Source organism: Lichenostomus cassidix, chromosome Z (assembly GCF_008360975.1).
Source record: "Lichenostomus cassidix isolate B80296 chromosome Z, HeHo_3.0, whole genome shotgun sequence".
Lineage (NCBI taxonomy): Eukaryota > Metazoa > Chordata > Aves > Passeriformes > Meliphagidae > Lichenostomus > Lichenostomus cassidix.
Window position 1 is genome coordinate 63,951,066 of NC_139511.1, and position 16,599 is coordinate 63,967,664.

The 16,599-nt window shown below is 42.9% G+C and overlaps 1 protein-coding gene across 3 annotated transcripts; it reads right to left on the reverse strand.

The window, feature by feature from the left end:
* Positions 1-778: 778 nt before the first annotated feature.
* Positions 779-14,789, reverse strand: DNAJC21 (DnaJ heat shock protein family (Hsp40) member C21). 3 transcript variants are annotated; one of them, XM_085043383.1, is made up of 12 exons: positions 14,632-14,789; positions 14,405-14,498; positions 13,406-13,529; positions 12,412-12,534; positions 7,748-8,052; positions 6,368-6,519; positions 5,947-6,034; positions 5,549-5,707; positions 4,866-4,905; positions 2,819-3,009; positions 2,329-2,404; positions 779-1,325 (listed from the first exon to the last, which is right to left on the reverse strand). In XM_085043383.1, exons 1-12 carry the CDS (start codon positions 14,726-14,728, stop codon positions 1,173-1,175), a joined length of 1,602 nt encoding a protein of 533 aa, XP_084899509.1. In that variant the 5' UTR covers positions 14,729-14,789; the 3' UTR covers positions 779-1,172. The 3 variants fall into 3 exon arrangements, with proteins under 3 accessions (XP_084899509.1, XP_084899508.1, XP_084899510.1); XM_085043382.1 differs by having other exon boundaries at positions 2,329-2,407; XM_085043384.1 differs by having other exon boundaries at positions 2,329-2,397; positions 2,815-3,009; positions 14,632-14,788.
* Between the last annotated feature and the right edge of the window lie 1,810 nt (positions 14,790-16,599).

Sequence of the window (16,599 nt, forward strand, 5' to 3'; positions counted from 1 at the left end):
TTTAGTATTTGAAAAATTCCTTGACCCAATAAAGTACCATGTCAGCTTGGGGGAAGGTGAGTATTCTGCCAGTACTTTAGAGGAACTTGGGTAAACACAGTATCAGTGCCTCTCCACATCTTACTCCATGGGTCCTAAACAACATCCTACAGCCTTTGCTGAGCACTGCCTTCTCCAACTCCATTGACAACTCCTTTGTACAACCCAACTCCACTCCCACAATCAGGTGTTTGTTATGCCACCTTTTTTTTTTTTTTTTTTTTTAAGTGCTACTCAAGATCTGGTAGATTATGCATTTAAACCGAAGTGTAGTGTTTTTCTTTAGAAATCAGAACAAATTAATTCATTCACGTCACTCACTTCTCCCTCACTTATTCCGGCAAGGCTGTTCCACTAGACTTTTCTTCCCCAAACATGTGCCATGGAGAGAGATGTACAAAGCAAATAGGAATTGTCAAAATTGATTAAACAGCTTTGTCATCTTACTCCTTTCCCTTTTGTCTGCTGCTTAATGTGATTAAGTAATTTGAGGATGGCAGAAGAAAAGCCCATGTCTTGGCCGTGTTTCCTATTTGATAGAGGATCAAAGAATCACAGAATATTCTGAGTTGGAAGGGATCCACAAGGATCATCAAGCCCAGCTCTTATGTGAAAGGCTCATAGAGGGACCAAACAAATGACCTGGGTGTTTTTAGCACCATGCTCTCACCAACTGAGCACAGCCCTGCTACTGGCTGCCGTAACCCTGAGCTGAGCCCTCTCAAAAGAAAAGCAGCAATACAAGTGTCAAAATAATTTATTATTTTCTCTGTGCAGGTGCTTTATCCATGCAGGTTTCTACAGGAACACAAGGTGAGTAGCTTTGAGTGACTATTTCCCCACCCATGGTGTGAAAGCTGCTGCAGGTTAAGGGGCTTTACACAAGGTGGCTTGGTGGAAGATCCCCTGCCTGTGCCATTCCACCAAACCATTCTATGATTAAAGGAGGGCTGTTACAAACAGAAGAAAGCACAGATTCCTTCACAAGATCATATTCCTTTTGTTGTATCTTCATTTTTTTCCTACATTGGTACTTGCTGTCTTTGTTTAACTCCAGACAAAGGCAATGTGCATGTTTCAGTTCTGGGAGAGTGTTAACGCACAGTTCTGAGGTCTGCCACTGTAGCAGAGTTCTATCTGTTTTTACGTTTCTCTTTTTTGTTTCTGGCAGTTACAGTCGGTGGTGTTGTTGCTCTTGCATGTCCTGTGGCTTTTAGGTGTTCAAACAATTTATTTCGGGATGGAAACACACAGTTGCAGGTTACACAGTGGATGGAAACTTCATTCTATAATGAGGAAAAAACCCCAGAATGCTTCACATTCATATTGAATATGTAGTAAGTGCAATACACCAATTTCTTGTATATAGTTTCTCTTTGATAATAAAGTGTAAAAAAGCTGCTTGTTTCTATCAATATTCCATTACTGATTAACAATTAAACATATGTATTTTTAAAAAATAATCGCAAATATAACTGCATGAAATTTCAAAGAGCTCCAAGTAAAACCAAGAACAAGAACAGAAGCCTTACAAATCTAATTCAAAGTAAAGAATACTTTTGATTTTGCCTGACCATACAGGCTCTGAGATGCAGTGAATTTAATACGTCTTAGCTGTAGTTACTACAAAGTTTTGCTCTCTGAGAAGCATCAATATTGAGAAAGATGCAAATAGTACTGCCTGTCACCTGCTGGGTGACAACAGCTCTGTCCTCAGTTGTTTAATTTATTTGAACTGCCTTGAGTAGAGAACTTTACCAACTCTCTTATAAACGAAGCTTAGTCCTGCATTATCTATGGGGAGAAGCGCCAAAGTTCCAGTTCCTTTAAAATCACAGAGGCAGAATTTGTGGACTGGAGGTGACCAAAAAACCAGCCTTCTTTGCAGTAATATGACCCCCACCTTTACCCTTCCTATAAAGACAGGCTAGAGAGATGAAGAGAAGCCTCCAAGGAGAACTCATTGCAGACTTCCAGTGCCTTAAGGGGGCTTACATAAAGGAGGAAGAGTGACATTTTATACAGGCAGAGTGACAGGACAAGGGGCAATGGTCTTAAACTGACAGAGGGCAGGTCTAGATTACACATTACGAAGAAATTCTTTACTGTAAGGGTGGTAAGACACTGGCCCAGAGAAGTTGTGTATAGCTCATCCCTGGAAGTATCCAAGGCCAGGCTGGATGGGGTGTCGAGCAATGTAGTCAACTGGAACTAGATGATCTTTAAGGTCCCTTCCAACCTTAATGAATCTATGGTTCTGTTTTAAATAGCATAAGTAATTTGACATACCATTGTTGAGATCTCTGAAGATGCCTTAGAAGACTTTTTTGCTTCCTTGGCTTTTTTCCCTTTAAGAGGCTTAGTGCTGCTAACAGACAAACAGGAACCAAGATCAGTGCACAGGAACATTCAACATTTACAAGTTTCTGATGTTTTTCAGTTATCAATGTCTCTGCTGCTTTCCCCTGTTTTTCCTTCACACAACACAGTACAAGTGTATCCAGAAAAAAAAAATTACAATTTTTTTTAAAAATTTAAAAAATCAATTGTCAATCTCAAGATGTTGAATTGGCTCCTGGGAAGTGATATAGCAGCAATCTACAGTCAAATACCATTTTCAAAGAAGTTCCTACACTCTTTGTTTAGTATCATATTTACTCAAACCAATTTTGGTGAGCAGCCCCCACAGTTCACCTTTGTGAGTAAATCTATACTTGTCTGACAGTATCAAACATGACACAGAATGATACAGTGACTGCAATGTTGCAACCCAACACACCTTTTTGCTTCACTTTTTGTTTCATTCTCTTGGCCGACATCATCTGTAATGCTTGTGTCCTCTGACACAGTACATCTTTGGCCATCATTTACCAACTCCTCTGTTAAGTCACTGTCCTTCTCCATGCTAGGCACCTCCTTTTGTTCAACTGTTTCTTCATCAGCACTGTGATCAAAAGAGTCCTTGTAACTCTGTCCAAACAGAAGAAATCCAAGTTAAATACTTTCAGTTCGTTAGTGACTATGTTTATACTATTATACTCATTTACCTCAAACATGGGTGGGTTGGGAGGGGAGAAAGCCATGGACCCTCTTAATTTTATTATATGTTTTCAGTGAGATTGTAACAGGTAAAGTTCTCCTGTTTTGAAAGATGAGACCACCTGTGGTGAAGGGAAGAAACACCAATAAAACAGCCTCTGAAACTATGGAAGAGGAGAATGAATGTAGCTTTTAATTATACACAGGGTTCATCCTGCTCTGACTACCATTTCTCATTTCACAGATAGTGGCTTGGCTTATGCCTTTGCAAGGTTAATTATTTACACTGAAGTTTTCTGTGCCAAACAACTACATTAGGACACTTGAGCCAAAGTAACTGAGCTGACTGAAATTAGATAGACACAGTATTTTCCTTCCCTAACATTACAGATACTGGCAGCTTTTTCCATATGCCAGATTAGACTCAAAATATGCGGTTTGGCAAAATATCAACTCCCTCTCTGAAGCAAAGCAGCAAAGCTCCAAAAAGCAGGCTAACTAATTTGACCTAACACCACATTAATGCAACTCTTATAATCTCTAGTGCACAGTCTCAGCTACCTGGAAAACACTTAGTTAATGTTAACTTCAGGAAAAGAGAACAAAACCCACAGATATTCCCTGAACTCCACAACACTTGGTAGAGAATGGAGGTTAGGATCTCTCAGCACAAGATTCCAGCTCATGCTATGCAAGAGTGGCACCTACTGTCCAGGCTGTAGCAAACTGATGGAACAGAACCACAGTGATTCTGTGCCACCTCTGTGGTAAGAACAGACCAACAGACCTTCTGGTTTCAGAAGAGGAAAGAGTTAACTGAAGCTTCATGACCTGCATGGAAACATGAAGGTCAAGCCAATACTGCCTCAGACTATGCAACTGGACCAGCCAATGTGATGCCAAGAAACATCAGTTGCTTGAAAGTCTCAGAAAAATTTCTTAAATACAACAGATAATGATGGAGTGGGAGAGGGCAGAGAAGGTAAACAGAGAAAAGGCAGTTAGAGGGGAAAACATGGAAGAGGCAGGACCTGTTACAGAGAGCTCACTGGAACAAGGCTAGGACTGAGGAGTAAGTATGACTTGAAAAGGAGAAAGCCTGAGGAAGGCAGACAGAAGAGTGTCCTGACCATGGCACTCCTGCCACTCAAGCCTGAAACAGCTTGCACGTGGTGAACTTCACCTGTTGCTGTCAGCATAGATCTATCATATCACACACAGACTCAGATCCTGGATTACAACAGACTGGTGTTACTTGTGTTTGCAGGTCAAGAGGAATGAACACATCCATTCCACCTTCCAACAGTTACAATGTCAGCAGAAAGCCAGTACTGTGGCAGTCTTTTTGACTCCCCTCTAAATTAGAGGTTAACAAAAAATACATTATACCAACTCCTGCAACTAAAGCCAAAAGTGACCACCAAACTGAGCTGTTATTGCACCAAGGCCACTGCTGGTCTTCCTGATGAATTCCTTGCGTTCTCCCTATCTGCCTGTTTCTGTCTGTTTTTCTTATACCTCAGACTGCAACCTTTTTAGAGCAAGAACCACATATTAGCATCTGCACTAACAGAACAAAATGAGTTCTATGATGTTACTATCATAAAATATGATTATAAGTCTAATAGAAGCTATTCTGGCATCAAAGAAGAATTAGAAGTATTTTAACTAGTCTTCAAACTCTGTAGAATTTCAAGTTCTCCTATTTTGCAGGACTGAAAAATAATTTGTTGGGAGATAACAAAACCAGGCTGTAAAGTTCCCAGAGTACCATTATGACTACGTACCTTCATTGTTTTCTGTTTCTTCCTTTGTTTCTTTGAGAGCCTGTAAAGATAATTTAAAAATTACCTTTTTTAATAGAAAACCCAAAAAAACTAACAGAATTTCTAAAATGTTATCAAGCTATACTTTTCTCTAATCCTCTTAACATGGTACTAGGGAGGCAGTAGCCCCAAAAATAAAGTTACTCATGCCTGAAATTAAAACAATACGTCTCCCAAACTACTCACTGCACTTAGTAAAACATTTATTCTGCTCAGACTGGACCCAAAGATACTAGTGAGATAGCTGGGACTATGCTCTGGCTGTTTAAAAAATGAAGTTGTGTAACAATTCTGATTTTGAGCACACTAATTTTCCATTTATCCCAGCAATCTGTAAGTACCAAATCAGTAAGCACTGGCTCTGTGGAAATCCCTCTGTTTGAAAAATAAGAAACTCTTCCTTTCCTTAACATGCAGCTTGAGGCAGCAGAGAAAACCTGAGTCCATTGTTCTATGGCACTGGAATGCTGTCCTACAAATGCATGTGTTTTACTGGAACCCTGACACTAAGAAGTATTTCAAATTGCACAATACAGAGAGCAAGGCAACTGCAAATCATCAGAAACTCCCTCTGAGGGCACCAAGACTTAGTAAATCATGAGTCACATTTTTTAACAGATAAAATTAAAATCAATTTGAAGTACTTCTGTTTGGGCATGTCTTGTGTTTCTTCCTCCTCTTTGGTCTGTATTCCATCTGCATCATCCAAAGACACAGGAAATTTCTCTTCTTCCTCTTCCAATTGCTGTCTTAACAATGATACCATCTCTCGATGCTTTTTTGATTTTTCATGATTCTTCATGCTGTGAAGACCAGATTATTATTGCAGGTTGCTCTGAGCAAACATCGTTATATTTACATATAAATTAATAACAGGCCCATTATCCAGCACTACTAAGTACGGAAATTTCTGCACCTACAATGTCTCTACTGGAAAGATGACACTGACCATTAGGAGAATTTAAGAATTTTTTAAAATGCAGTTTTAAAGAACTTAAAACACAACACACCCACCCCCAAATCTCCAATCGTAAGCACTTACGCTTTCTCCGTTTTTAACAATTTGTCACAAGCAGGGCAGTACAGACCATCAACAAATTCAGCTTCTTCAGTTTCATCACTCAGTTTGTCTGAAGAGATCAGAGGGGATCAGAGAGACAAAGTCAGATGAGCGATTTTTGAGCAAGCTGCTCTCTATAAGCTCCAGAAAACAGTCACAGCACTAACATTCAATTTCTCCAGTATTACTGACACACAGAGAGATCAAGATCACGTCACCAAATCAGACATTAGCACAAATTAACAGCTTAAGCTTGTTCAAAGGAAAGCACCAGAGAGGGACAGACTCTAGCCCAGCACCCTCAGGGGGAGGCAGTGAGTTGCACTGCAGTCAGAACTGTGAATCTGGGGTTGTGAGCCACACTGCAGTGGCTCAGTACAGATCACCTCCATACACACCATACCTTCAGTGCCTTTTGTCTCCTGTTCTTCTAATTCATCTTCACCACCTGATCCATCTCCAAATTCCTTTTCATATTGTGCCTCCATCTCTTGCAGCTCTCTCTCCAGATCTGACATAGTTATCCAGCTCTGCTCTTTGTACTGCTCAGCAAGCCTGCAAATAGAATAGTACAGTAACTTCTACACTGTGTCCATGAGATGGAAACCACAAGAACAGTGTTACTTAAAGATACCTTGTTCATCTCAGGTATTTCAGGAGGAAAGTTCTGGACTTATTATCATGGAGAAAACAACTGGAAATCTGAGCAGAGTTAATTTGTGATGTCAGTGGGCACCTCTAAGCTGCAGGCAGAGATATTAACGTAGGCAGATCCTGGCTGAATTTTAGGCAGAACACGCTGAGATGCAGCACAGTCATTATCAAGCTGAGAGCAAGAAAGTCAGCTCAATCCTGCTCCAAGATCCAGCTAACAAACAATACAGGACAACGAAGTCCACAAGCACATTACTCCTTGACTGTGCACTACAGGAATGTACCAGCTCAGTTTTCCCAATCTAAGTGTGGCCCAAGTTATCAAATAGGGCATCACAGGACAGCTGAATTTTGCTCCAGCTGGCTTTTGGCCTCAGAATTATCAAGCCACTTGCCAGTAAATACATACCTCTGCTTTACTGTCCCTAAAGGGAGAAAGTGTATATGTATATATTGAAAAACAGGACATAATATACTCCTTATATGTTATTATATAATTTTGATCAATATGCTGTGATTTTGCAAGCATACTCTTAGTAAGAATTTAAGCTCCTCCCTCATATGTGCAGGAAAACAGTTCTTACAGCTGAAAAAAATAAACTGTGCTTATGCTCAGGAGACCACCTCCTCCTGTTTTGGAAAAAAAAGCAACAGACACTTCATTTAGTCCAATGAAAGGGTCCTTTCTAAAGAGTTAAAATCAAAGGCAAAGCTAAGCTCATTTTCCCCTCTTTGTTTTTGGCAGGTACAGCTCAAAGGCAGATGAAGGTGATCCAAGTCCAGGCTGTCATAATCCTGTTCTCCCTTATTCTAAAACTTATATTCTGTTTTCTGTAAAGTAACAAAGATAACTATTAAATTCTATTTCCCCAGCTAAGATAACCATTCCCCAGTTATCTTAAATATCTACAGTTCAGTACAATGCAAACACTTGAGTTTTACAAAGCTCAGACTTGACACCAAAATTAACACCTAAAATTTTCTAAGATGTTTAAAAGAGCAAGTGGAGCTTGTTAGATTGTTAGTATAGACAGTATAGACATAGATTGTTAGAATCTAGGTCTATACTGTATCCTCATAGATAGTTTCTTCAAGTTAAAAAGAACAGATTTGTTCCACATTTACATACTTGGCTTGTTTGAGCTTCTGTTGCCTCCGAAATTCCTCTGCTTTCCTAGTTTTTTCTGCATTTTGTTCTTCTACAAGTTTTCTGTGAGCCTGTACTCTTTTATCCCTTCTACGAATAAAGGCTACTAGCTGACGGATCATTTCATTCCTCTCTTTCCTTGCTTTCTCTCTCGTTTTCTTGTTCTCTTTTTCCATAGCTCGTTTCTCCCAGCGGTTTGAGGCTTGTCGTGTGTCATACTCTTCTTTCCAAGCAAAGTTTTTCTGAGTACAGAAACTCTGCCAATATGCATAGAAAGGGTGGACTACCTGTAAGAAAAAGCGTAACGAGTCACTTGCTTATGTTTAGCAAAAACCAGACAAATAGTTCTGGACTTTTGTAAGAGTTTTGAACTTCTATATAGGCCACAGTTTTGCCTCAAAGGAATGAAGGTTTAGAGAAACCTCTAGTATAACCCTTAAAATTTCAAAGTGTATCAATTCAACAATCTTGTCTAAACTATTACAAACTGCATCTTCTAAAAATATCCCCCTACAGGACTGGATCATGCTGACACTAGTGTCCAGTTACTTAGCTGTGCTGTATCTCTCCTGTCAAACTGAAAAGCACAATCAGAATCAGACATGCTGCCTCCAAGGTGCTGTAGGCACAGACTGCCTACAAACCTCCACATTAAACCACACCAGAGGTCAGCCATACATTTGCAACAACGTTAAAAAAGCAGCAAAATAAATACAGGCACATAATGCTATTTCTTCACTGTATACTCTCTCTGCTTCCTGAGCAAGACAGAAATGAATAGCCCTTAATGATACAGCAGCAAGGAGCCCTGACATGCACAGTTTAACAAGGGGCCATGTGAATATACATTTAATCCTGTTTTGTTAGCAAACTACATGACCATAGGTTAAAATTATGCCCCCTAGCTTTCCTATTAAAAGAAAAAAAAAAGTGATTGTTACTTACTTTCCCTCCCTTTCACTATTCATGGGTAAATGCTGGACTAATAACATGGCATAATAATTACTATGGGTTTGTTCTTTATTTCTCTCCAAACAATTATTATCCTCCTGCATTTTTCATATTCAGCAATCAAGATATGCCTAAACTCCCTTGTTACACTACTTGCCCCATCAATCTTTCTTTTTTACTACTCACTCTCATATGCCCTACTGCTCATATTTTGATACATAGAAGTATTTAACCTAATGGTTTAGTATATTTTCTTCTAGTGAGCTGTCTCCTTGTGCCATTCCATTGTTATCCACTGGAACTACACCTATCAACACCTCCACAATAACTTTCAGCAGCCTATCTACATGCAAAGTTAATGGCTGTGGCTTCTGGCCGGTAAGTCACTACAGTTTTTCTCTGCTATCACAAAAAGTAAGCTGATATGATAAATATTCATATTTAATCCAATAACCTAAGTGAGATTAGACTACCTACCTCAGATTTCTGCTTCACAAGAGGCTAATTCTGTGCAAAAGGATGCACAGCCATCAGCTGATGACAGGGATCATCCTTCCCTTCACCAGGTATGAGGTGAGACTCTCCCCCTTCTCAGCAGCTTAACAATCTGCACATCTCTGGCATTCTCCAGCAGCCTGTACAGCAGCTGAACTCCCAGGTGGATTTTGTTTTACCTACTACTCAGAGCTGATCACCCTTGTTTTTGCATCTAGTTGACCTACATGTCTTCCCACAAAGGCTTGTGAACTCATGGCCTTAGGAATACCCTTCCTGGCTGCCTGGCACCGATCAAGCTGTCTCTCAAGCTTCTTCTATATTCACAGAGTAGACCAAACTAGAAAGAATTCACATCACAGATTTTGAAGCCTTTGTAGAGTATTTGTAGCTCCCTTCTAAAACTCTTTTCCCATTGTACTCCTACTGAGAAATTAGCACTGCAATGCTGGAATCCTCTGACAGTGTAATCTCCTTGTCTGAATATCAAACAACAGGGAAAATTACCCTTCTACGTAACAGAGGCTAGTTCCTATAAAATATCCCTATGAATCTCTAGGGGGGGAAAAAAATGTGAGGGCTCTGCTTTCAGAATAGCATGAACAAGGCAGATTTTGGTGCATGTTGGTGCTAGAATTCCAGCCCTTTTTGAATTCTTAATTGACCTAAGCATTAAAGCTATTTTGAGTGTATAATCATATCTAGCCCATGGCCTCAAAACAAGCAGTTTTCAAAACATGTTTCAAGACAACTACATTAGAAGGCAGATTTTAGCTGGTTCAGTGACACATATTCTCCCTGGGAAAGATTTCCACTTGTTAAGCCATCCTGTAACTTTCCCTCTCATCCAAACACCTATTCAGACACTTCCTAAGAAGTCTGGTTTGTAACTTTTGTTCCCAACTCCAGTTAAGTTTTGTACCATTGAAGTAACTAACTATTAAGTTATGTATCAATTTAAATTTCATAAATAATTAGCCATACAGGAAAGGTGACAGGGAGAAGTACCAGACTAGGAGCAACATTTGAATGCACTTCATACTGTGCAGTTATTCCCTTGGGAAAGTGTTATTATCTCATTATTTAATTTCAACACACAAATACTGGTAACCTTAAAAAAAAACCCCTAAATCTGATAGTTTATAACAAATAGCTGGCAAACCAGATGTCAAGAATTCAAGTCACTCAAGTCCCCATACACTCTTTTCTTGCTTTAGAGAGGAAAGCATGCAATGTTTTCTAAACCAAATCTTACTACAGGCTAATTGCAGACGTTAATTTAAACATAATGGAAGCTCACTCTGCAGGTCAACCAGTACATTGCCTATTTTCTAAAGTCTGTGCTGTACACTAAGCGCTATGCAGTTTTTCTATATGAGGCAAGATACTATATGTTACTGAAAAAAAAGTTAGCTCGATACCCCTTTCAGTAATGTAAGTTGCGTTAAACTACTCTCATCAGAAAGCAAAGAAAACATTTATTCTTTTGCTTTACAGGTTGTGGTGGTTTTGATTGGCCCAAAACATCAGCAAGGTATTTTTAACATCTAGGAGAAATTTAGACCCCTCAGAAGCTGTTATAGTAGGCCTGAGGAACTGTCTCAGGGGTGGGGTGTGGCACAAAGATGGCTCCTGTGTGTCCTGAGTGAAAGTTCTAAAGTTTCTTCATCAAGTCCAGCAGAGCCAATCTCTGATGGCTCTGAAGGTAATGGACATGCTGCTGGCCAAGTGGGCCAATTAGAAGTGCTAGTTACACCTCTGTCAAAACACATTTAAGAAGAAATCAAAACAAGGTAGTCACGCACTTCTTTGTAGTTAGAGGTGGAGGAGGTGGAGGTAAAAATATGTTAAGGGAGAACAGCATGGAGACGCCAAGGTCAGTGGAGAAGGTGGGGGAGGAGGTGCTCTGGGCGCTGGAGCTGAAAACCCTCTGCCAGCTGTGGTGAAGGCTATGGGGGGAGCAGGAGGTCCCCCTGCAGCCCATGGAGTCCACAGGAGTGCAGAAATCCACCCACAGCCTATGCTAGAGGAACAGGTGGATGCCTGGAGAAAGCTGTGAACCAATTAGAGTCTCATCTAAAGAGTTAAAGCTACAAAGGCCTTGCAAGGGAGAGAAAGGCCTTGCTCCTGGGATGGAAGCAGCCTGGCCTCGGCTCGGGAGAGTCTGCATCTTGGACAAAGAGACAAAGAGACTCATGTTGCAACAGAATTTGGGCAGGATGTTGCTCATGAGATCAGACCCACACCAAAGAAGTTCCCAGAGGACTGTCTCTCATGAGAGGGACCCCGTGGCTCAGTAGAGAACCTCTCTCCCTGATGGACTGGCCAGAGAACAAACCCCTTACCCTGCCCCCTGCCCATGCTGTTAGTTTAGAAAGAGGGAAGGGAGAGTGAGCAGAGAGATTGCTTCTCAAGAGGGAGGGGTGAGAGCAGAGAAACTGTCTGGAAAAAGAGAGAAATAAGTAGAAATAAAGAGTATTTGTAGTAAAAGAATTGTGGTGATGAATAAATTTATGGACCTGCTCTGTGGAGTGAGAAAATACCCCACACCCTGCCCCCCTACCCGAACTGCTGGTTGGAAGGAGGAAAGGGGGTGAATAAAAAATGGGTTCGTAAGAGGGAGGGGGGTGAGTAAACAAAATAGTGTATAAAAAGTTTATTTTTGCCTCTCATGTATCCTGCAACTCGGTTAGGTAATTAAATCACTTTGCAACTTTAAGTTCAGAGTCTGTCTGCCCTTTCTTCTGTGCGTTCTCCTACCAGTGTCCTATCTCACTTAACTCATGAGATTAGTGTGTGTTTTTTACAGGTTTTTTTTTTCCTTTCCCCTCTCCTGCACATCTGCAACAAGAAAGGGCCAGAGTGCCGGCGTTTAATCAAGATCAAACCCCAACACAGGTCTTGCACTACACTTAAGTTTCACTGGCATAATTGATAGCTGGCCCTGTGAAGTATTTGTCTGACAACTCACCCTATAGGCCCGGCTAATACTACAGTCCAACAGGAAACACCAATTTTAATTCACCTAAATACTATGAATCAGAGCACAACTTCCTTTACAGTAATGGTCAACAACAGTAGAAAATAACCACAGATACATGAGTTTGTATTCACTTCAGAGATCAGCAGGAGCCTTTCCTTTGGGACAAAGTAATGGTTTAACTCTGTTACCTTCAGTTTAGTTTCACATTTGCCCTTACCGTATCATAATCACTATGGGAATATCCAAACGTAGGGAATTCTTCAATATCTTCCTGGGTCGTATATTCCAACTCTTCCTTTGCAATCTTCTCAAAAACTTGTCGATAGACTGTAAAGAATCCCTGAAATAAATAAATAAATAAATAAATAAATAAATGTTTTGCATGGCTCAATAACAGATGTACAAATACTCATGTTTAGCAGTGTATTTTAGAGAAATGTTGCCACGCTGCAAGAGCAACTCAGAACCATGGTAAAGGCCTTGTAAGCACTTGCTCTAAGTACAAGACCCTTCTTAACAAAGTTCCATTATCTCACATGCCTTTTATTTCCACCTCCTTTGCGTAGTCTCTGTCCCTCACACCTGTAACCAAATACAAATTTTAAGAGGAAAAAGTTTCCGCATGCTGGAGATGGTGATAAGTTTCTAGTTACACAGGACCAAGTTTTGTGGAAGTTCCAGATATAAAATTCACTTTTAAATAGCCTATCTTTTTCTAAATTAACATGTTACTAACTGACTCCTAGTACAGTAACACGAAGACAGGTATTTTATCTAGTGGAGGTTTTTCTAACCACCTGGAGCTTTTCAATATATGGTGAGTACTTTAAAATCGAACAGGGAATTCAAAAATCCAATAGGGAATTCAATTACAGGAAGCACACCTTCCCCAAGGACTGTTGCTACATTGCTTGTTTGTAGTTTTAAGAATTCTAGTTCAATAACAGTATTTCTGAATAAACAGATGGTATTGCAAAGCTCTGGAATGCTTCACTATATAACATAAATAAACAGTATATGCATCTGTAGTAGGACATCACGGTTAAGTCATTGTTGGACAATATGCAGGAATTAAAGTTTCCCTATACATCCAGCATAAGTTTTGTCTTAGTTTTGCACTAGTAATTCTACTTATAACTTAAACACAAAATAAATGTCAATATTTATAATGGAATTTAAACTGTTTCATTAATGATTAATTAATTCATTACCTTTTCATCATCCCCATATCCAGAGTAACAGCTAACAGTGAAGTAGTGCAGCAGATCTAAGCTATCGTCTTGATAGTCTCCATCAACTCCCCCCTTCAGTAATGCCTCCCTGTGATTATCATACCTAGAAAAAATTCACAGCATCAAGGATGTAGACACAGAACACACCTCAGTGCTAGTAAACTAACACAGTACACCTACCACATCACTGCACAGCTTAACCCACTGCCTCTAGTTTGTCTCTCACATACAAAGTCTTCAGAGAGAAAAACATGACAGACCCAGTAAATATTCTCCCCCGACCTTTAGTTTACTGTTATTTTATCTGCAATATTTGTAACAGTAATTCGTTCACAGCCAGCTACCAATCAATCTCATCTGAGCAAGCTGCCTCAACAAGCGTTCAGAAATGGGTAGGCCATTATCTATATCACCCAATACTTACACACACTCAAAAAAAAAACCCCAAATCATACATTTGCACATAAAAACTGAACAGCAGTCCCGTATTTCCAAGAACGACAAACTTAGTACAGGTGGGACTAGCCACATAATCTGGTAGATGCTTTAGCCCATGTGAAAAACAAGCTGCACACAAGATTTAGAGTAGCAATCCCTCAGAGCGGTGTGTGTGTACATTTCAAATTAAGCCTGAACACCTGTACGCACTACCCAAGGCTTGAGGGCTGAGCAGAGGGGCACCTGCGCTGCCGTGCAAGCTGCTCGCTGCTCGGGGAGGAGGCAGCAGGCCAAGCCTGGCGGCCGGCCGGGCGCTGCTCGGGCCCAGCTCGCCACCATCGCCGGCACACCACGCGGAAGGTGCGGAGCTGCGCCTCGCCGGGGCTGCATGGCTCTCAACTCGCACAAAGCCCAAAGCCAAGCGGCTGGTCCTGCCCACGGATGCCCGCGCTGACTAGCAGCGAGGCCCACGAGCAGCGCAGGACAAGCCGTGGCAACGCCAGGGCTAATAACGCCTCTGCCAGGCCAAGCGCCGCTCACCAGGCCCGTTCCTGTGGGTCGCTGAGCACGTCGTACGCCGCCTGGATCAACTTGAACTGCTCCGCCGCCTCCTCCGCGTTCTCGAGGTTTTTATCTGCGGGACAATTTAACGAAACGGTGTCAGCGGCGGTAGGGCTCGGCGGCAGCAGCCGCCCCGCCGGCCCCGGCTCCGAGCCAGGCCACAGCACGGTGCCCCCGCGCCGCTCGGGGCCGGGCCCGGGCCGTACCCGGGTGCCAGCGCAGCGCCAGCCGGCGGTACGCCCGCTTCAGCTCCTCCTCGGCGGCGTCGCGCCTCACGCCCAGCACCTCGTAGTGGCACTTCATGGCGATGGCGGCGGCGGCCGGCGGGGCGGGGACACCGGGACACGGGCACACCGGCACCGCCGCGCCGCGCCGGGAGGAGCGAGGCCGGCAGCGGGAGGAGCGAGGCGGAGGGGAGGGACCTGCGGCGCGGTTTGACCCGCCCGGCCTGCCGGCAGCACCTCTGCGCGCCTGGCCCCGGCCGCGGGGGAGCTTGGGGCTGCGGTCACGCCGTGTCGGGTTAACCGGATACCTTGTGGTGGAATTCACTGAATCGGTGAGGGTGGAAAAGATGTCCGAGGTCATCGAGTCCAACCTGTGACCCAACACCACCGTACCAGCCAGACCGTGGCACTGAGTGGCACGTCCAGGCTTTTCTTAAACACCTCCAGAGACGGTGACTCCACCATCTCCCTGGGCAGCCCATTCCGCTGTCTAATCACCCTTTCTGTGAAGAGATTACTCCTAATGTCCAACCTAAATCTCCCCTGGCATGGCTTAAGGCTGTGTCCTCTTGTCCCGTTGCTAGTTGCCTCAGAGAAAATGCTGACCACAACCTGGCCACACCTTCCTTTCGGGGAGTTGAAGAGAGCAATAAGGTCTCCCCTGAGCCTCTTCCAGGCTGAACACCCCCCGCTCCTCTTAGGACTTGTGCTCCAGGCTTTGTTGTGCTTCACTGGCTTCGCTGCCCTTTTCTGGACTCACTCCAGCGCCTCAAAGTCCTTCCAGAACTGAGGGGCCCAGACCTGAGCACAGGACTCAAGGACCTCATCAGTGCCAAGCACAGTGGAAAAATCACTTTCCTAGCCCTGCTGGCCATGCTATTTCTGAAAGAGATATTTCTGATTCCTGTGGGTGCTGAGGAGCTCAGAGGCACAGCCAGAACAGCACCCCTTCTCAAGGTAGCTTTTTTTGATTGCTTGTCAGAGATCTTAGGGTTGTCCCAAGCCACTTTCTTCTCTAGGTCACATGTGTATCGGTGGGCACCACATGAACAGAGCTTTGGAGCAGACAGTGAGGTCTGGAGGCCCTGATCTCACAGTAAGATCTGGAGGTCCTTATCTCAGTGTTTAATCCAAAGATGGCAAGTTGAACACAGGTCAGCAGTGCCCTGGCAGCCAGGAGGGCTAAGCCTGTCCTGGGGGCATCAGGCACAGCATCACCAGCCAGGCAAGGGAGGGGATTGTCCTGCTCCTCTCTGCTCTGGGGCAGCCTCACCTTGAATGCTGGGGGCAGTTTTTGGTGCCACAATATAAGAAGGATATAAAGCTATTGGAGTGGAGCACGAGGGCAACTTAGATGGAAAAAGGTCTCAGGGGCAAGACTTAGGAGCAGCTGAGGTCACATGGCTTTCTCAGCTTGGAGAGAAGGCTGAGGGGGGACCTCATTGCATGTACACCTTTGTCACAGGAGGTTTTGGCTGGAATAGAGTTAATTTTCATCACAGTAGCAGGTATGGAGCTGTGTTTTGGATTTGTGCTGAAAACAGTGTTGGTAATAACAGAAAAGTTTCCATTATTGCTGAGCAGGGCTCAGAGTCATAGTCACTTTTTTTACCCCATGCACCAGTGAGGGGTGCACAAGAAACTGAGAGGGGATGCAGCCAGGACAGCCAGCCCCAACTGACCACAGGGCTATCCCACACCACATGGCACCATGCAACACAGCTTTCCTGGGAACAGCTGAACAATTGCCTACCCACAGGACCTAGTGGATAAATTCCTTGTTTTGCTTTGCTTCTGTGCACGGCTTTTGCTTTACCTTTTAAAGAGTCTTTATCTCAATTCACAAGTTTTCACTTTCATCCTTCTGATTCTCTTCCCCACCCCATGAGAGTGAGCAGGCAACTCTGTGTGGCTGAGGCGCCAGCTGGGGTTAAATCATGTGTCAGGTAA